Source organism: Plecotus auritus (genome assembly GCF_963455305.1).
Source record: "Plecotus auritus genome assembly, chromosome: 7".
NCBI lineage: Eukaryota > Metazoa > Chordata > Mammalia > Chiroptera > Vespertilionidae > Plecotus > Plecotus auritus.
This window is the reverse complement of record NC_137774.1, coordinates 85993402-86014835: the sequence shown is the minus strand read 5'-3', so window position 1 is coordinate 86014835 and position 21434 is coordinate 85993402. Positions and strand designations below refer to the sequence as shown.

General features: G+C 40.6%; 2 protein-coding genes across 3 annotated transcripts in view; one reads left to right on the top strand and one right to left on the bottom strand.

Annotated features, from left to right (window-relative positions):
* The window catches only part of LOC308252898 (S-adenosyl-L-methionine-dependent tRNA 4-demethylwyosine synthase TYW1), a 145889-nt gene extending 132656 nt beyond the window's left edge, over positions 1-13233 (bottom strand). For both annotated transcript variants that reach the window (XM_080677741.1, XM_080677742.1), the window contains exons 1-5: positions 13051-13233; positions 11932-12056; positions 10725-10862; positions 5046-5147; positions 2859-3053 (exon numbers count right to left, since the gene is read on the bottom strand). In XM_080677741.1, coding sequence (XP_080533867.1) covers positions 2859-3053; positions 5046-5147; positions 10725-10862; positions 11932-12056; positions 13051-13054 — 564 coding nt within the window. In that variant the 5' untranslated portion in view covers positions 13055-13233. The remainder of the gene's footprint in view (positions 1-2858; positions 3054-5045; positions 5148-10724; positions 10863-11931; positions 12057-13050) is intronic.
* Positions 13234-13275: 42 nt separating this feature from the next.
* SBDS (SBDS ribosome maturation factor) lies at positions 13276-19745 on the top strand. The gene is made up of 5 exons (XM_080680740.1): positions 13276-14391; positions 15051-15180; positions 16004-16204; positions 17575-17739; positions 18974-19745. The coding sequence occupies exons 1-5, from the start codon at positions 14264-14266 to the stop codon at positions 19100-19102; spliced, it is 753 nt and encodes a 250-aa protein (XP_080536866.1). The 5' UTR covers positions 13276-14263; the 3' UTR covers positions 19103-19745.
* Positions 19746-21434: the final 1689 nt, after the last annotated feature.

The following is a 21434-nucleotide window of genomic DNA, read 5'->3' as shown; positions in this document are numbered from 1 at the left end:
TAAATGTCAGAATAAAATAACTAATTAACAAAACAAATTTGTTCCAAAATGTAACAAAGTCTATGGGCAAAAGCCCATTTAATAACAACGTGCAGGAGAAACCAAGATGGCGGCATAGGTAAACACCTAAACTGCTGCCTCGCACGACAATTTCAAAACTGCAACTAAAAGACAAAACGGACATCAGCCAGAACCACAAGAAAGCTGGCTGAGAGGAAATTCTACAAATAGAGGAAAGAGAAAAGCATATTGAGACTCAGAGGAGCTGCAAAAGGCTGAGGTAGGGAGACACGAGCGCAGAGAGGACTGGCGGCTGAGTACGTGGCTGGCTTTCTCAAGCGGGAGGGAGACAGAAGCCCCCAATTGCGCTGAACTCCAGTTCCGGGCAAGACTCTGGGAACCCAGACTCATTCGGGGGGGATCTAGACTATCAGGAAAAGAGAAAAGCACACGGAGACTCAGGGGAGCTGCGGAAGTCAGAGGTCTGTAGGTGCGCGCGCGGGGAGAGGACTGACTGCTGAGTGCGCGGCTGCCTTTCTCAAGCAGGAGGGAGACGGAAGCTCCCAACTGCGGCGAACTCCAGTTTTGGGCGAGACTCTGGAAACCCAGACTCATTCGGGGAGAAACTGGACTGTCTGGCAGCAGGCGGAACTCGAGGGCGGCTTTCTCTCAGAGGTGCTTGCAGCGATTACCAAGGGACACTGAGACCCAGGGGCCTCATAGGGCAGCGCTGACAGGAAGCCAAGGCTGTCTGCTCTACCCTGAGACTCTGCCCCATCCAAGCTGAGCACAGAGGCTTTTGCAATTTTGCAAGTCTTGTCTCATAAGGGTGTCTCCAGCACAGAAGTTCTCCCAGCTTAGACACAGCTGATCCTCACAGCCAATTGGCCTGGAGGTCAATTCCTCCCAATGATACCAACAACAATCAAGAATTAACTACAACAAGGCTGTACACACAGTCCACAAAGGGGTACACCAAAAGTGTCCACCTCAGGTAACTGGGGAGGCTGAGCCACTGGGCCCTATAGGACACCAAGCACACAAAGCTACTCTACCAACTCAGGGAAGCAACCGAAATGCGGAGACAAAGAAACAGATCACAAATAAAAGAAATGGAGGAAAGCAAATGACTGGATATAGAGTTCAAAACCACGGTTATAAGGCTTTTCAAGAATTTCCTAGAAAAGGCCGATAAATTTAGTGTGACCCTCGAGGATATGAAAAAGGACCAACTAGAAATTAAACATACACTGACTGAAATAAAAATTATTATACAGAGATCTAACAGCAGACTAGAGGATTGCAAGAATCAAGTCAAAGATTTGAAATACAAAGAAACAAAAAACACTCAACTGGAAAAGCAAAAATAAAAAAGAATCCAAAAATTTGAAGATAGTGTAAGCAGCCTCTGGGACAACTTCAAGCATACCAACATCCGAATTATGGGGGTGCCAGAAGAAGAGAGAGAGCAAGATACTGAAAACCTATTTGAAGAAATAATGACCGAAAACTTCCCCCACCTGGTGAAAGAAATAGACTTACAAGTCCAGGAAGCGCACAGAACCCCAAACAAAAGGAATCCAAAGAGGACCACACCAAGACACATCATAATTAAAATGCCAAGAGCAAAAGACAGAGAGACAATATTAAAAGCAGCAAGAGAAAAACAGTTAATTACCTACAAGGGAGCACCCATACGACTGTCAGCTGATTTCTCAACAGAAACCATGCAGGCCAGATGGGAGTGGCAAGAAATATTCAAAGTGATGAATAGCAAGAACCTACAACCAAGATTACTCTACCCAGCAAAGCTATCATTCAGAATTGAAGGTCAGATAAAGAGCTTCACAGATAAGAAAAAGCTAAAGGAGTTCATCAGCACCAAACCAGTATTATACGAAATGCTGAAAGGTATTCTTTAAGAAAAGGAAGAAGAAAAAAAAGGTAAAGATAAAAATTATGAACAACAAATATATATCTATCAACAAGTAAATCTAAAAATCAAGTGAATAAAAAATCTGTGAACAGAATAAAATGGTGAATATAATAGAATCAGGGGCATAGAAAGGGAGTGGACTGACAATTCTCGGGGGGAAATGGGTGTGGGGGGTGCGGGAAGAGACTGGACAAAAATCGTATACCTATGGATGAGGACAGTGGGGGGGTGGGTAAGGGCAGAGGGTGGGGTGGGAAGCTATGGGGGAGCTATGGGGGGGAAAAAGAGGAACAATTGTAATAATCTGAACAATAAAGATTTATTAAATTTAAAAAAATAAATAACAATGTGCACATAGAGTCCATTTAGCAAGACTCATAATTTCATAAACTCAGAAATTTATTGTATTGCAATATGAAGCAATGAGTCTGAGGAACAGGGGCTATCAAGCACAGCTAAGAGTTTAAAAGCTTAACAGATTTCCTGAGTGCCAAGGCATTAAACAAAATACTTACATATCTGAATTTTATCATTCTTTGTCTAATTCCTTTGAAAATATGGAGTAAATATACATCTTGATGTAATAATTCCATCCACAAGGTCCTGCCTGGGGACAGAAGGCTGAACTCAAAGCCTATGAATCCAGGCCCCTAAGACACTAGATAATAGCAGGCATATTCATTTATTTTATTCAGTAAAAATGTATTCAATAAAAATTTACTGAGAGCCTATACACCAGGATTGGATACATATGTGTAGCAATTCCCAGATATAAAGAATAACACAATAAGTTTATTATTAAGTACCAAAGTTTGTGGATTAATTCACATGCACATACATATGTGTATGTATGTGTGTTAAATTTTGTTCACTAAGAGAATTTATCCTTATGATTCAACAAAGATATCTACCTTGTACCTACCTTGTTGAAGTGGCTCGCATAGGCAGAATTTCCCAGGCCAAACACAGCATATCTCATACCCTTCAGGTAAGTTTTGCCAAATCGAAAATCATTGGATGCTTCCTCTAACCATTTGCAGAACCACTCTGCACTCTCAGTTGGTCGGCCATCAGTATATGTAGCAACCAGGAAGGCACAAACATTTTTACTAGTAACCTAACCAAGAAAGTAATTATTTCAGAAAAATATTCAAGAAGAAAAACTTCTTTTAAGTGTTGACATTCCTATCATACTAATTTCTGAGGACAAAAGGGTGCTTTCATAAACAATCTTTTTCAAAGGTGAAGGAAAACACAGCAAGAACACCCTGTACAGGGGAGAAAACCCAATCCCTTGCCAATATACCTCCTGCTGACCTTCATCATTTCTTCCATTCCATTTCTCAGACTCTCAATTCCACTCATATCCAATTTGTCATATTGGAAACAAACTACACTGAGTGGCCAGATTATTAGGAACTCTGAACGCATAATAATCTGGCCACTCAATGTACATCCTATATAATAAAAGGCTAATATGCAAATTGTCCCCTCAACGAAGAGTTCGACCAGCAGGCAGGCTGGCCAACTGCCCATGTCCCCTCCCCCTGGCCAGGCTGGCCGGACCCCACCCATGCAGGAATTCACGCACTGAGCCAGATTATTATGCGTTCAGAAATCATAATAATCTGGCCACTCAGTGTATAAGTCACTCAGAAATACACAAAGATCTCTGAAAAATTAAAGCAATAAAACTTTTTAAACATAAACTTGGCACCATCATCTCCATGGGGAAACAAAATACATGCTAGTCAAAGTATTTCATCTGCTTGAATGTCTCTTGCAACAATTCCAAGTCATAAAATTACAAGTAACCCCTTACCATTATTAAGTATCAAATTTGCTAATAATTTTTCACATATAATTTAGCACAGATCTGAGCTCACTCATTTGCACTACAGTGTTTTCTAGAGGGTAGGGGGGAGGAAACAATGGACAATTACAGTTAGAAGTTTACACACTAAGAAGGGGCTTGCAACCTATAGCCTACAGGCCCAATCCATCTTGCTACCTGTTTTTGTCAATAACGTTTTATTGGAACCCAGTCATACTCATTCGTTTACATATTGTCTATGGCTGATTTGTGCCTCAAAGGCAGACCTGTAGCTGCATGGCCTACAAAGCTGAATATGTTTACTATCTAGCTCTCTATAGAAAAAATTTGTCCACCCATGCTGTAAGTCAGGGGTCCTCAAACTTTTTAAACAGGGGGCCAGTTCACTGTCCCTCAGACCGTTGGAGGGCCGGACTATAGTTTAAAAAAAAAACTATGAACAAATTCCTATGCGCACTGTGGGCCCGGGACGAGTCGGCTGCTAAGCAGGACAGGCAGTGGCACCCGGCTGGCCGGATAAATGTCCTCGGCGGGCCGCACGTGGCCCGCGGGCCGTAGTTTGAGGACGCCTGCTAGTGCTTCTCTAACTCTGGCTGCTTCAGAATCATCTTGGGCACTTGTTAACACAGTCCCCGCAGCCAGACTTTGGGTCAGCAGGACTGGGCTAGGACCTGAGAATATGCATTTCTATTTCTAACACGTCCCCAGGCTGATACTGCTGGTTAAAGGGCCACATTTTGAGAACAACTACTATAAGGCAAACTTCCCTAACTGGTAGGACTAGAGGAGAACAAGGGGCATTTCTCAGATGAAGAAATTAAACTCTCATAGACATTAAGTAATGTAGGAAGGTACACAACTAGTAAGAGATTTCTCTAACTCTAAAGCCCATACTTCTTCTGCTACCCAAGTGGCTCCTGACCTTTCAGTAGGCTTACACATGGCTCACATGCATGGCACAGTGCCAGCAATAACAATCCTCCTTGATTATGAGATTCGAAGCAGGAGGGCATTGGGAATTTCAAACCACCCAGCTTCTCCACCTTTACCCCCGCCCCAGGAGATTCTAACACACCAGAGGGACAGGCTCCACCCACTTCAGAATCAGCATACCACACCACACATTCAGCACCTCTGCCTGACACCAAAAGCTCAACCAACTAAAATCTCTTAGAATGAAAATTAATTTTATTCTGAAGATTCTATTTATCTTAGAACACAGAAGGTCAATTAAATGTGAGTTTTGACTGAGGAAAAAATGAAACAATTACCAACCTCTTCTACTAGATTATCATCTGGATCATATTCTTTCAGATTAATAATTGCCACAGGCAGATATAGGGAGGTAACAGCTTCAGCAAGAATTGTTGCAAATTCCTAATAGGGAAAAAAAAAAATCAGTCTTCAGTAAGCTAAATAAACAAAATACTGTCTTCATTTACCCCTGTTGGCAAGGGAATGAGGCATTTCTTATGAAAAACTTTTCCAGTGACTGACATTTGTCATCAAAAACACAAATACTGCCTGGCTGGTGTGGCTATTGAGCATGGACCTATGAACTAGGAAGTCACGGTTTGATTCCCAGTTAGGGCACATGCCTGGATTGTGGGTTCAATCCCCAGTGAGGGGCATACAGGAGTCAGCCAATCAATGATTCTCTCTGATCATTGATGTTTCTATCTCTCTCTCCCTTTCTCTTCCTCTCTCTGAAATCAATAAAAATATACATTTATTTTTTAATCTAGCCCTTTACAGAAAAAGTTTGCCAAACTCTATCCGGTAGAATTTAAAGCTCTAGTAACAAGATCCCTTAGAAATCAAAGTGAGTGCAGAGAGAGAAAAACAGTCTCAAGGCCTATGTACCCTGAGACACTCCTATCTTTACAGGTCAAGGAGATGGGAAGAAATCAGCAAATAGTGAGGAAGACTAGCCCCAACAAAGTAGGAGGAGAACCTAGAAAACAATGACCTGAAAGTTGAAGGAAGAAAGCAGTTTAAGAAGAAAGTAGTCAAGAGGAGAAACCAAGATGGCGGCATAGGTAAACACCTAAACTGCTGCCTCGCACAACAATTTCAAAACTATAACTACAAGACAGAACGGACACCATCCAGAACCACAGGAAAGCTGGCTGAGTGAAAATTCTACAACTAGAAGGAAAGAGAAAAGCTCACAGAGAATTGGAGGTACGGCAAAGGGTCTTTGTGCGCGCAGAGAGGAAGGGCGGCTGAGAGCCTGGCTGACTTTCTCTGGCGGAAGGAGGAAGGAAGCCCCTGACCGCACTGAACCCCAGTTCTGACTGCACTGAACCCCAGTTCCGGGCGAGCCCCTGGGGACCCATGCTCTTACGGGGGGAGTCTGGACTCTCGGGCGGAGACTCGGGAGCCAGGGAAGGCGGAGGACGGAAAGCGCGCGCGCGCCAGTGCGCACAAAGGCTGCAGAGGTTGCCACAGGCTTTCCCTAGTGGAAGGGAGTCAGAGGCTCCTGAATGCACTGAGCCCCAGTTCTGACTGCAGTGAACCCCAGTTCCAGGCGAGCCCCTGGGGACCCACGCTCTTGTGGGGGGAGTCTGGACTCTCGGGCAGAGACTCAGGAGCCGGGAAGGCAGAGGTCTGAAGGCACGCACGTGCACGCAAGGGCAAGGCTGATAGGAAGCCAAGACTGAGACTCCACCCCATCCAACCTGAGCACAGAGGCTATTGCAATTTGGCAAGTCTAATCCTATAAGGCTGTCTCCAGCACCGGACTTCTCCCAGCGTAGACACAGCTGATCCTTACAGCCAACTGGCCTGGAGGTCAATTCTTCCCAGTGATACCAACAACAATCAAGACTTAATTACAACAAGGCTGTACACACAGTCCACAAAGGGGTGCACCAAGAGTGTCCACCTCAGGTTAACTGGGGAGGCAGACCCACTGGGCCATATTGGAAACCTAGCACACAAATCTACCTTACCAACTCAGGGAAGCAGTGAAAATGCGGCCTCAAAGAATCAGATCACAAACGAAAGAAATGGAGGAAAACAAACGACTGGATATAGAATTCAAAACCACGGTTATAAGGCTTTTTAAGACTATCCTAGAAAAGGCCGATAAATATAACGAGACCCTCGAAGATATGAAAAAGGACCAACTAGAAATTAAACATACACTGACTGAAATAAAAAATATTATACAGAGACCCAAAAACAGACAAGAGGAACACAAAAATCAAGTCAAAGAATTGAATTACAAAGAAGCAAAAAACACTCAACCGAAAAAGCAAACAGCAAAAAAAAAAATTCAAAAAGTTGAAGATAATGTAAGAAGACTCTGGGACAACTTCAAGCGTACCAACATCAGAATGATGGGGGTGCCAGAAGAAGAGAGAGAGCAAGATACTGAAAACCTATTTGAAGAAATAATGACCGAAAACTTCCCCCACCTGCTGAAAGAAATAGACTTACAAGTCCAGGAAGCCCACAGAACCCCAAACAAAAGGAATCCAAAGAGGACCACACCAAGACACATCATCATTAAAATGCCAAGAGCAAAAGACAAAGAGAGAATATTAAAAGCAGCAAGAGAAAAACAGTTAGTTACCTACAAGGGAGCACCCATACGACTGTCAGCTGACTTTTCAACAGAAACTATGTAGGCCAGACGGGAGTGGCAAGAAATTTTCAATGTGATGAATAGCAAGAACCTACAACCAAGATTACTCTACTCAGCAAAGCTATCATTCAGAATTGAAGGGCAGATAAAGAGTTTCACAGACAAGAAAAAGCTAAAGGAGTTCATCACCACCAAACCAGTACTATATGAAATGCTGAAAGGTATTCTTAAAGAAGAGGAAGAAGAAAAAAGTAAAGATAAAAATTATGAACAACAAATACATATCTATCAACAAGTGAACCTAAAAATCAAGTGAATTAAAAACCTGAGGGACAGAATAATCTGGTGAATGTAATAGAATCAGGGGCATAGAAAGGGAGTGGACTGATAATTCTCAGGGGCAAAGGGGTATGGGGGGTTCATGAAGAGACTGGACAAAAATCATACACCTATGGATGAGGACAGTGGAGGGGAGGTAAGGGCAGAAGGTGGGGTGGGAACTGGGTGGAGGGGAGCTATGGGGGGAAAAAGGAGAAACAATTATAATAATCTGAATAAAGATTTATTAAAAAAAAATGAAAAAAAAAACATACACCTATGGATGAGGACAGTGGGGGGGAGGTAAGGGCAGAAGGTGGGGTGGGAAATGGGTGGAGGGGAGCTATGGGGGGGAAAGGAGAAATAATTGTAATAATCTGAATAAAGATTTATTAAAAAAAAAAAAAAGAAGAAGAAAGTAGTCAAGTAAGATGAAGACTGAGAATTAATTAGCAAAATGGAAATCACAGGGAGCATGTTGGGGTATGCAAGCCTAACTGAAGTGGTTCAAGAAAAACAGGAGTAGAGAAATTGGAGATCACAAACACAACACTTCCAAGGAGTTTTACTAAAAAAAAAAGAAGAAAAAAAAATAGAGGTGGTAATTAGAGGGATATGTGGGGCCAATTCTCACAGAGCATCCAGTGAAAATTTACAATTATAGGAAACAAATCTGTTCACAGAGTAATAGAGAAAATCCACACCAACTACCCCATCATTCTGTCCTAAATATGAACAAAAAACTATGGATCACCAAGAACATGATGAGAACAAGAAGCAGGAAAAAGAAGTACCAGCAGCAGAAAAACTGAGAAAGCAGGTAACTAAGGAAACAGAAAACAGAATTCATTAAACTATATTGCTAAATTATGAATAAAATGTTATAAAAATGAGCAAAATATAATTTTTTAATTAATATATAATAGCTGACATAAAACATTCAAAAAAGATTTGGAATTAAAATCTAAGAACACAGAATGAGAAGTAAAAGTTACAAAAAAGTATGAGAGAAAATGTTTGAGACATAGAAGACCATCCAAAAGCTCCAACATCCAACTAATAGCAGTAAGACCCACAAAAACGAAAATGAAAAAAATTTACCCAAGAAATATTAGCAGAATTAATGCAAACAAATCCTCAAAACTAAAGAGCGCCCCCCAAAAAAACTAAAGACCCCAAGAGTCCAGCACGATGGCTAAGAAAAGATCCAACCTAAGCATCCTCTCATTTAAGATCTGATTCTAAAAGCTTCCAGAAACAAAAAAATCAAGTAATCTTCAAAATGTCATCAGCAACCCTGCTTAGTAGAAGACAATGAAGTGATGCCTTCAAAGTTGTAAAGAAAAAATGTTGACACAGTCTTCTATACCCAGCCAAATATGAATCAATCAAATGTGAAAGCAGAATAAAGCAAATTACAGCTTTAAGGAGAGCCAACTAACCCATACCAACTATGATGTGGGCAACAATATTAACTGAGATCTGAGGAATGTCTGTGTAAACCAACTAATATAAGGAATTAGTAACTTTTATCTAAAATTGAAAAATCTAGAAACAAAAAGAAATAACCAGCAGAGGAACTAAAATAGAAATAGTTAAAAGAGATTCCCTGGAGAGCACTTTTCATTATGAACTCTCTGTATGCCTGGATCTGTTACTATCTGCAAGGATTAATTTGATCTTTAATGTGTGTTTTTTTAAATTGATTTTGGAGAGGAAGGCAGAGGGAGGGAGGGAGAGAGGGGGGTGAGAGAGAGAGAGAGAGAGACCAATATGGGATCAAATCCACAACCTGGGTATGTGCCCTGAGAATCAAACCGGTGAACTTTCAGTGCACAGGATGATGCTCAGCCAACTGAGCCATACCGGCCAGAACAATCTTAAAAAACTTTTTAAACATTCATAATATCTTTTATGAGAAACATAAAAGGACTTGGTTTTGGTTGTTCAGATGCTTTTTTTGTTTTTCTCTCAGTTTCCCACTTCTGTTGCTTAAAGCTGACGTGGAGCAAAGTACTATCTATACCTGCACTGGAGTACTATAAAACTAAAAAGTATTATTCTACAAAATACCCACAAGAGGTCAGTAGAACCCACTTTTGTACAGTACTATACAAAAAGACACCGAATTTTTTTAAAGCCATTTTCATGTCAGCCTTAGAATCCTTTCCTAGAAAGTACTAGAAAGTACTAAATAGCTGTGACTGACCTTCATAACAAAGAAGCAGGCAGCATCTAGATACAATTAAAGAATGGAAAGTATCTTTCAGCTACATATCTGAAGCGTATGTACTTTAAACAGTATTCCATGTCTATCATTAATACTTTTTTTTTTTTAATCCTCACCCGAATAGTGAGGATATTTTTTTCATTGATTTCTAAAGAGAGTGGAAGAGAGGAGGGATGGGGAGAGACAGAGAGAAGAGAGAGAGACAGAAAGAAAAGAGAGAGAGAGAGAGGCACGCCAATTGGTTGCCTCCCACACATGCCCCCACCAGAGCAAGGGATTGGACCTGCAGCCCAGGTATGTGCTCTTGACTGGGAATTGAACCTGCGACCCTCCAGTGTGCAGGCTGACGTTCTAACCACTGAACCATGCCGGCCAGGGCAATCATTTGTACTTTTTACACTTTTAACACTTTTCAAAATCAAAATCCATTTCATTAAAATGTGAAAAATGTGAAGTTGTGAAATTCAGGGCCCCGTACTGGACTACTGCTGCCAACTTCTTTTCACTATCTCCTACTTCTATACCAACAGGCATCAATAATGGATTTGCAACTCTCTCCACTCTGCTGAGATAGAAGCAAGCTTCACAACAAAACACCTCATGACAGTGACCACCAGACACCACTAATCAGCTGGAATTGGATACAAGAAATAAAACCTACCTACCATACCAGAAAGGAAAAGTGAATGCTGGAAAGGGGGAAAAGATGAAAGAAGACTGGAAGACCAATTCAGTTCACTGCTAAAAGGCACTTTTCAGGGATTTTTCTTAAAGATCAGGAAATCCAAGAGAAAGTGACATAAAAAGTTCTTACCTTTGCTGTACCAGTCTGGGAACCATAGAAAATCTTCACTCCAGACACAAAGACTTCCTTCTTGTGAAGAGATATATAACCATTTGTCATCAAATCCTGAGCTGCTTTTGGAATTGATTTCTCCTTTGAGTTCTTGTCCTTGAAGATAAACAACCACAATCTACTTTGAATCTTTTCCCAACTTCAGTAGAAATGAAAATTAGCACAGATACTGACCCATTTTATTATTCTCTTAATCTTTCTGGTTGTACCCCTCAAATACTAATTCCTTGGTATAATTAGGTCCTTACAAGGCAGGACCCATATTTCTTAAGAACATAATGATTCCTATTATCTATACTAATAAAAGGATAATGTGCTAATTAGACCAGATGTCTTTGGGACATCCTTCCGGACAAAGCCACGGTGGCGGGGGCCAAGGCAGAGGCGGTTAGGGGCGATCAGGCCGGCAGAGGAGAGAAGTTGGGGGCCATCAAGCCGGCAGGGGAGGGCAGTTAGGGGCCATCAGGCCGGCAGGGGAGGGCAGTTGGGGGCCATCAAGCCAGCAGGGGAGCAGTTAGGGGGTGATCAGTCAGGCAGGCATGCAGGCAGAGGCGGTTAGGGGTGATCAGGCAGGCAGGCAGGCAGGCAGGCAAGCAAGTTAGGAGCCAGTGGTCCCAGACTGCAAGAGGGATGTCCTGGATTGGAGAGGGTGCAGGCCGGGCTGAGGGACCCCTGCCCTCCCCCATACATGAATTTCATGCACGGGGCTTCTAGTAGTATTATATGCATGAAAGTATTATTCAAAGATAAAACTGTACATACTTTCATTCCTAATATATTTTAGTGGGACAAGAGTGGAAACCTTTTTTGATCTTTAATTAGTGGAAAGAAAAGACTACTACCTCTTAAAGATGCGAACCAAATTTCATTTTTTACAAAAGTTTAATTTTTCATTACAAAATCTTTCTGTACCTTAAGAATGAGACATCCACAGCCCATCAAAGAAAAGGTAAATATAATTTAGTTCAAGGTAACTTAGCATGCAAAAACAGAGAATCAACTTTTTTAGGCATTAAGAAAAATGTCTAAAGATTAAACATAAAAGTGATTTAAAGTTCCTTTTAGCTTTTCTGCATTTTTCTGAATGCCTTAGAAATTCTGCACTCTAAATTCTCTATAAAATTTAATGCTTTAATACTCTCCTATAAAAAATAATTCCACTTACCTGCTTCCTGATAACAATCTGGAAACAAATCCAAAGGCCAATACCAAAGGCAAAGCCCAAATATATATAATATCTGTTTATCCATAATATTAAAGGTGAGCAGTCCCATGTATCCGAAGAAGGATCTAAATTTAAAATGATACATATATGTAATTGTATTTAAAGCTACATATACAAAAAGGTCCACTCTTACTTTAAATTAAAAAAAAAAAAATAACCTCCAACAAGGCTAAGAACTCTATAGAAAATCAACTCTAGTGAAAATAATACATGCCCTGGCTCATGTGGCTCACTGGGTTGGATGGAGTGTCGCCCCCGTAAACCAAAAGGTGGCCGGTTTCCGTTCAGGGCACACACCCAGGACTCGGTTCCATCCCTGGTCCGGGCACCTGCGGAGGCAACCGATCGATATTTCTCTCTCACATCGATGTCTGTCTGTCTTTCCCCCACCACCACCACCACCTCCCTCTAAAATAAAAAATAAATATATAAAATAATAATAATACATTATGTGGCAACGTGATAAAATTATGATAATCGCTGTGTTTCCACACGATATATATAACCTTTATTTGGATATAGCATTTGGGAGCAAAAGAAGGGAACAGAGTCAAAACACTTTATGGGGAATTATGAGTTGATTTCGCTTTGTTATGCTAGCTCCATAAGAAAAGCTTTAAAAAGTACTAAAACTATTCCCTTTTTTCTAAGGTTATTTTTAAAGACCCATGGCCCCTTGTAAAGGGTTCTTAAATAACTGACCTCACACTCCATTTTGAAGGGAGATACGGGTGGACCTGGCCTCAAATGTTAAACCTGGGATCAATTTCAAAAGGCGAAGCCTAAACTGTTCACAGGTGCCGCTCCACCCTGGAAAGATCCTCAATACACGTGGGTAAGGGGAGGGGGTGGCAGCTGTCTCTGCCCTTTACTAGAGGTTAGAAGCAAAAGGGAAAAGGCAAGTCAAAAGCAGAGATAATCCTCCCGTGCCCTCAGAGGTAGCCGTGCTGAAAAGTGCAGCGACCTCAGAAGGGTCCTGGGAACGCCGCTCCGCCGGGACAGGGTCTCGGTAAACGGTTTCTCCCTCCCGCCTCACGAACGCTGTCCCAGGGCCCTTACCCATCCTCCTCAGAGCCCGGGCTCTGCAGCCCGAAAGGAGACTAGGAGCGCGGACCCGGAAAACCGGGCGCCTAGTCTCGGTACTGGGAGTCCGTCAGAACCACCTCGCAGCGTTAGTTGTAAAACCTGAGAGCGCCGTGCTGGGGGAAGCCATGCCAGTCGCAGGCTCGTCGGGATTGGCTCAGAGGGAAGAGGCGGGCCCAGGGGAAGCACCACCTACAGCTCGGGGCGAGGAAGCCGGACTTCGCTGGTCCTGCTCGGATTGGCTGCGATGGGGAAGGGGCGGGCCTAAAAGGAAGCACCGCCCAGAATTCTGGGCGGGGCCTCCGGAGAGCTCGGCCCCTCCGAGTTGGGTCAGAGGAGGAAAACTCTGGTCCGTCAAAACACTGTGAAAACCCGAGTGGAATTGAGAAAAGAGAGGTGGGGCGGAGGGGGAGAAGGGGCCTAAAGAGACTAAGGATGTCATCAACCAAATGCAATCTGTAGGCCCGTTTGGATCTCTGTTGAAATACAACGACTGCAAACATTATGTAGGGGAAATTTGGTTATGGACTGGCTCTTAGATGATACGAAGGAATTATGGTGAATCATGTTGGGTGTATTTTAGGATAGACTTAAGTATTTAAAGCTAAACCTTATCATGATTTGCTTTAAAATACTCCCAACAAAAAATGAGGGAGAAAGAATGAAAGCAATAATGACAAAATGTTGATAATTATTGAAACGGATTGGTGGGTACATGAGCGTTCATTACACACTTCTTTCTATTTTGTCTGTTGAAATTTTTCTGTAAAAAAAAATCTGTAATGAAGGGTTAAGGTGGGTGTGGGTGGCCCTGAACTATGCGGAACTATAAGGCATCGGCGCTGTGTTTCCACCCGATCTGCAAATATCTGTTTCAACAGCTAATCAGGGCTCTTAGCTCATTGGCGAAATCACATTACCGCAGGAAATGCGTCTGTATTTTCGGGCAAAGAACAACGTCGTAAAAGCCCTAATGAGCATGCGCCAATGCTCACTCTTCCGGGTGGGGTTGCCTGCGCAGTAAGTTCGCCGAGTAGTTGTGGCCCCCTAGGCCGTTAATCGCGAGGCTGTGCACGCCGCGGGCGGTACTGTCCCGCGCGCCGCCTGCTCGTTACTGCGAGGCCGGTGGCTCTCAGGCCGGCGCAGGTCCGCCGCGGTTCGTCGGACCCAAGGTCTGTGAGCAGCCACGATGTCGATCTTCACCCCCACCAACCAGATCCGCCTAACAAATGTGGCCGTGGTACGCATGAAGCGCGCCGGGAAGCGTTTCGAAATCGCCTGCTACAAAAACAAAGTCGTCGGCTGGCGGAGCGGCGTGTGAGTGACCCTCCCTGCGGGCCGGCCGGAGCTGGTAACCCTGAGGCGGCCTGCCTCTGGTGGTCGGATGCATGGGCCAGCCTGGGGTCTGGTCAGGGAAGGAAATGGAAAACTTTTTCCTGCTGTAGGCCTGAGAAGTGTCAGTTCTTCCCGAGCTTAGCGCCTAAACTAAGCGTTCCCGTTTGGTTTGGTTTGGGTTTGGGCTGTTGGTTTGGAGTTTGGTTTTGCTTTTCTTTATGCTGTCACAAGAAACCTCCATAATTATGGTCCTTTGGCCAGAATAATAAAGGTAAAGAGCCTAACAGTTTGCCGACCACTGTTAGATCTCATGTCACAGATGTTAGCCCAGTATCACCGAAGTGCGTAGTGTCTTCACTGCTGCCATCTAGTGACCGGCACTCAGCGGCAGAAGCCGGACCCGGACCCAGATCCGCCAGGGTCCCATACATCCTCCCACGACGTTTTTCTCCAATGAGTAAATGCGAATACATATGTGGTTCTGCGTGTTTTTTTTTTTAATGTTTCCTCGGTGCCGAGGAGCCTTTTTAGGAGTATTTATTGTTTCTTGCTATTTATTTCGTTGCCATCTCGTATTTAAATGTGAATGAATTTCTAAGCTTCAAGTGTATTCACTTAGGGCTCTCTCCTGTCCTCACAAGGGAAAAAGACCTTGATGAAGTTCTACAGACCCACTCGGTGTTTGTAAATGTTTCTAAAGGTCAGGTTGCGAAGAAGGAAGATCTCATCAGTGCATTTGGAACAGATGACCAGACTGAAATCTGTAAGCAGGTAGGTTTTAACAGCTGCAGCATAACGGACCCATCTGTAGTGTGAGTACTTAGATCTGTAGTGTAAGTACTTAGAGATGTGTTAAACTTTTAAGTTTTTGTGTTGTTGTTTTTTTTTTGGGGGGGGGGGGAGTGAACAGTTACCACGCAATAATTTGACCTGCACAATATCACTTTTAATCATTCAGGACATGGTTTTTTTAAATTGACGTATAGTTGACATAAAATATTATGTTTCAGGTGTACAACATAGTGATTCAATATTTATAAACCTTATGAAATGATCACCACAAGAAATCACCATACATAGTTAGGAAATGGATTTTTATTTTTTGCCAAAGCCTCTAGAAATTAAATTTTCTACTAAATTGCCTTTATTTTGTTCCTTTATGTATTTTTAATGTAATATGCCTGAAAGTAGAATTTCTTTTCAAGTAGTTCATCATTTAAACCCTTTGCTAAGATTGCCTTTTCTCTCCTAATCCTAAATAAGTGCTATTTTGCTTGAAATATTAATTTTTATTGCATGTAATATTTTATTTAAAATTGTTTTTCTTGAAGTATTAATGTTTATTGCATGTAACATTATTTAAAATCAATTTTCTTGAAAATAACTAAAATTTAGGATAGTAACCCTTAAAAAAAATAAGTGGTATTTTGGAGCACAAGATAATCCAGTGCATTCATTAGGCAAAGCTCAAATTTCAGTAGCTCTCTAGAGAGGATGGAATTTAATTTTCTCCTTAGTTATTCTTGTGGTTAGTTAACAAATAGTATGTAATAAAGACATTGCTTAAATTTGATGGGTTTGGCTTTTTTTTTAGATTTTGACTAAAGGGGAGGTTCAAGTATCAGATAAAGAACGGCACACACAGCTGGAGCAGATGTTTAGGGACATTGCAACTATTGTAGCTGACAAATGTGTGAACCCTGAAACAAAGAGACCATACACTGTTATCCTTATTGAGAGAGCAATGAAGGACATCCACTATTCAGTCAACACCAACAAGAGTACAAAACAACAGGTTAGTGGTTTTTAATGTCATCAAAAAGTATCCATGAAAATCAGTTTTCTCTGAGGAAATCATTAAAATAATTGATCTGTAATAATAAACGGATACTACTTGAAAGCAAGATTCAGGGAGAGGGGAATGAAAGGATGTATATTGTAGAGAAGAGAAATGGAATGTTTTTTAACTACATGCAAATATATATAGGACTCACCTTTCTATCCAAATCAAACCTTTAAAGACAAAACTTGGATTTCTAAAGAAAGAGTCTTTGTAATGCTTTAGATTTTTTTAAAAACACATAATTCACATACCATAAAGGTCACTCTTTTAAAGTATACACTTCATTGGTATATTCACAAAGTTTTGCAACCTTTCTTACTACCTAATTTGAGAACATTTTCATTACTCAAGAAAGAAACCCTGAACCCATTATCTGTCACTCATCTTTCACAAGCCGTTAGCAACCTCTGTCTCTATGGATTTGTTTATTCTGGACATTTCATATAATTGGAATCATGTAACGTGGCCTTTTCAAGGTTCATCCATGTTGTAACATACTAGTATCAGTACTTTATCCTTGCTACTTAAATTGTTTTTACAGACAAATATTAATATTCTATGGCTGAATCATATCCCATTGTATGGAAATACCACATTTTATTTATGCATTCAACAATAGATGGACATTTGGGTTGTTGCCACTTGTTAGCTATTGTGAATAATGCTATGGAATTCATTACAGGTTTTCTATGGACACACATTTTCATTCTCTGTACCCAGCAATGAAATTGCTAGATCATATGATAACGGTTTAACCTTTTGAGGAACTGTCAAATGGCATTCCAAAACAGCTGTACCATTTTCTGTTCCCACAATCAATGTATAAGGGTTCTAATTTTTCCATGTTCTTGGCAATATTTGTTATTTTCTGCCATTTTGATTATAGCCATCCTGGGGTTAATGTTCTGGTTTTGATTTGCATTTCCCTCATGACTAATGATTTGAGCATATTTTCATGTGCTTATTGACCTTTAGTCTCTCTGGAGAAATCAATGTTCGGATCCTTTGACCACTTTTTAGTATTGAGTTGTAACAGTTTTTCTATATTCTGAATACTAGTACCTTATCAAATGTAACTTGTTAATATTTTCCCCTATTCTTTAGGTTGTCTTTTCACTTTCTTCATAGTTTTTTGAAGCACAAAAGTTTTTCATCTTCAAATCCAATTTACCTATTCTCTGTTTGCTTATGCTCATGTCATAAATCTAAGAAACGATTGCCTAATGCAGCTAGATGGAAACAGCTTTGTTATGAATACCTTATGAAACAAGGCAGCAGAAACAGCAAAGAAATTGCAAGCATTTTCAATTTTGTCTTAATAGGCTTTGGAAGTGATAAAGCAGTTAAAGGAGAAAATGAAGATAGAACGTGCTCACATGAGACTTCGGTTCATTCTTCCAGTGAACGAAGGAAAAAAGCTGAAAGAAAAACTCAAGCCACTGATCAAGGTTATAGAAAGTGAGGACTACAATCAACAATTAGAAATTGTAAGATTAAAAATTACTTCTGTTCCTTGTGTTAACAAAATAGTTTATTCTCTGATTATAAAATGTGTAACAAACATTTAGAAGGTGTCAACAGTAAGACATTCTCAGAACTATCTTACCTAGAATTAGGTAAAAATATTAAGGTCTAAGTAGAACTAAATTGTAGTTAAACATACTTATGATATTTTTGTTGTTGTTTTCCAGTTAAATTATTTATGATAAAATCATGTTGGTCATGTGACAAGGCATTAACCTCCTTGTTTAAAGACCCAGATTTTAGGTGAGAATATATTTTACAGTGATTCTTACATTATGAGGAAATAAAAGACTAAAAGGTGGTCAGCCTCATGGTTTTTTTTTGAGAGAGAGAGATTGATTTCTTGTTCCACTTATTTATGCATTCATTGGTTGATTCTTGTATGTGCCCTGACCAGGGATTGAACCAACAATCTTGGTATATCTGAATGACGCTCTGATCAACTGTGCTACTGAGCTGGGGCACCACAGAACATTTTTAAAAGGCAGCAAAGCCCTAGCCGGTTTGGCTCAGTGGATAGAGCGTCGGCCTGCGAACTGAAAGGTCCCAGGTTCAATTCCAGTCAAGGGCACATGCCCAGGTTGTGGGCTCTATCCCCAGTGGGGGACTTGCAGGAGGCAGCCAATCCATGATTCTCTCTCATCATGGATGTTTCTCTCTCCCTCTTCCTTCCTCTCTGAAATCAATAAAAATATATATTTTTTTTAAAAGGCAGCAAAGATACCATGTCTTTGAGTCCTCACCCAATAGCTTCAGAGATAGTATAAAATCGGGTTTGTGCAAATTCAAGTCCCTAGATTTTGCAGCAACTTTATAGTTTCTGTATAGGCCTTCAAGCTTTTTTCTCTCCTTCAACTTGGATAAAAAGAGGCAATTTTATTGAACTATAAAATTCAATGCTGTTTTTGTATGAAAAGAACCATAGTCTTCTAATTCAACCACTTCATCTTACGGCTGAAGAATCCAGATATGTCTTTAAACAAGGCTAATGCCTTGTTACAGGAGCCTCCATGCATACTTCGGGGCAGGGCCTAGACTAGTCTGCTGCCCTGTGCATCGTCTTTGTGTTGCACTGAAGAGCTGTAGTAGTAAAGACATCTGGAAAGTATTGTGTGCTTGTCTTAGGAAGTTAAAGTTGTGTTGATTCTATTGTATTACTCCTCTTCAGGTGGTAAACAGTTGTGTTAAATGTTTCAGGTGTGTCTAATTGACCCAGGCTGCTTCAGAGAAATTGATGAGCTAATACAAAAGGAGACAAAAGGCAAAGGTTCTTTGGAAGTGCTCAATCTGAAAGATGTGGAAGAAGGAGATGAGAAATTTGAATGACATTCATCAGTCTCTTCCGCTTTGAAACACTAAAACGTTTTCATTTCCCAAGGTCCTGTTTTCTTTCTGTGGTCTGCCAAATACTTGCTCAAATTAGTTTGTTTTCTACCTTTGTGTTAAACAAAAAAGACTTTGCTAAATTATAATTGTGGTTAATTTAGTTTTATTTGTAAATTGGGATTTTAGGGGAAAATGAAAAATTCAAGACACAGAAGTCCAGAGTAGCATTTTGTTGTCTCATACCATTGTAGCTTTCCAAGGTGAAAGTTATTTGAGGCAGCTCTTGTGGATAAAAAGTTGTTTTGTACATTATAATAAGAGTAATTTCGGAAGGATATGTCTGTATAATCAAAAGGGAGTATTTGCTGAAAAAGAAAACAGTGCTTATTTCTACGTAATGAAATGCATGTATAGGGGTAACTATATCTTGGCCTAAAATACAGCTTGGATAATGGCTTCCTGATCAGCTGAAAAATATATATGATGACTGTGCAACACATAATTTTCATTAAACATGCTGCCATAACATAGATTATTCCTGGTTAAAAAAATAGTCATTTATTTCTAATTCTTAAAGTTTATAATATATGTTAATATAGCCAAAATTATGAAATCAATAAAGCCAGTCTTTATTGTTACTAAACTATGGCTTGAGTTTCTGGACAGCTTCCTCACTCCCTTTTTTTTTCCTTCTGCCTCTTACCTGGTCAAGTTGGAGAGTTGTTAGCAGGATTAAATAATCAGTATGAGCAGTACTTAGAATAGGGCCTGTTCTGATAAATACCTGCTATATCTTAGCTGATATTATAGCAGATGTAATTGCATTTATTTTAGTATTAACACTTAAATGCATGTTTAAATCTACTTGTCCTCAAAAGAGATATTCTAGAATGTAAGTTTATGTTTCACTCAAAATAAATATACAGATGTGTTTTGTGGACAGAAATTTTCAACTGAAAAAGAGTTCTTGACTTGAACATGACGCAGAAGCATGTAGAATCACTGCTAATCCAAATTCCCAGAAATGTCCCATCCTATATAATAAAAGGCTAATATGCAAATTGTCCCTTCGGGAGTTCAACCAACTGGGAGTTTGACCACTCGCTTTGACGTGCACTGACCACCAGGGGGTGGTACAGAATGGAGGAAGGCCCCAGCCGGCAGCGGGAAGGCTCCAATCGGCCCTGATCACTGGCCAGGCCTAGGGACCCTACCCGTGCACAAATTTCCAAATTTCATGCACCAGGCCTCTAGTTTCAAAATAACTGCCCAGTCCCCTCCCTGCACCCTCTCCATGGTAACCATCACTTTGTATCTAAGAGTTTGTTTCTGTTTCATTTTGTTTTGTTTTTTAGATTCCATATATAAATGAAATCATATGGTATTTGTCTTTGACTTATTTCACTTAACATAATACTCTAGGTCCATTCAAGTTGTCACAAATTGCAAGATTTCATTTTTTATGGCCAAGTAATACTTCTTTGTATATATGTACCACATCATCTTTACCCATTCATCTTTCAAAGGACATCTAAGTTGCCTCCATATCTTGGCTATTATAAACAATGCTGCAATGAATATAAGGATGCATAAATCTTTTTGAATTATTGTGTCAGTTTTCTTCAGATAAATAACCAGAAGTGGAACTGTTGGGTCATACTTTATTTTTTTAGTTTTCCATAGTGGCTGCACTAATTTGCAATCCCAGCAGTACACAAGGGTTCCCTTTTCTCCATATTCTTGCCAACAATGGTTATTTTTTGTCTTATTGATAATAGCCATTCTGACATGTGAGCTGACATTTTGTTGCAGTTTTGAATTGCAATTCCCTGATGGAAAATACTAATTTTAAATTGTGTCTTGAATACTAGTGTACTCAAGTTTTAAGTAAATTAAATAATCAAAAATTTCAACTCATAAAATGCAAATAAATTGGGGGTGGATAACTTCACGGAATAAAATGATTCACCACAAGACATTCTTTAAAGCTCTTTGGTAAATTTAAAGCGACATTCAATCCTTTTTCTCAAGGTTCATTTTCAAGGATCTCTTCTGCCTGCCCTTAGGAAATTGTGAGAAACTTCCCTCGTTCTGGGAACTTGAACTGCCCCATAGCAGGTGGCGCTGGCCCTAAGAAGCAAGGTGTGAGAGCAGGAAGCCCAGCAAGGAGCTGTAAATGAGCTGTTTCAAGTTGAGGTCTTGCACTGAACCATGGGAGCTGCACCTTTTACACCCTTTTTAGGGATACCTTTTTGTGCTTGGCTAAGCTATAAAGAGGTTTATTGGTTTTAAGCCATATTTGGAATTGGAATAGGTATACATTTGAAGATCC

Coding starts and splice junctions, on each gene's coding strand:
- SBDS (XM_080680740.1), top strand. CDS start 14,264: ATGTCGATCTTCACCCCCACCAACCAGATCCGCCTAACAAATGTGGCC. Junction 15,181..16,003: donor AGACTGAAATCTGTAAGCAG/GTAGGTTTTAAC, acceptor CTTTTTTTTTAG/ATTTTGACTAAAGGGGAGGT. Junction 16,205..17,574: donor ACAAGAGTACAAAACAACAG/GTTAGTGGTTTT, acceptor TTGTCTTAATAG/GCTTTGGAAGTGATAAAGCA.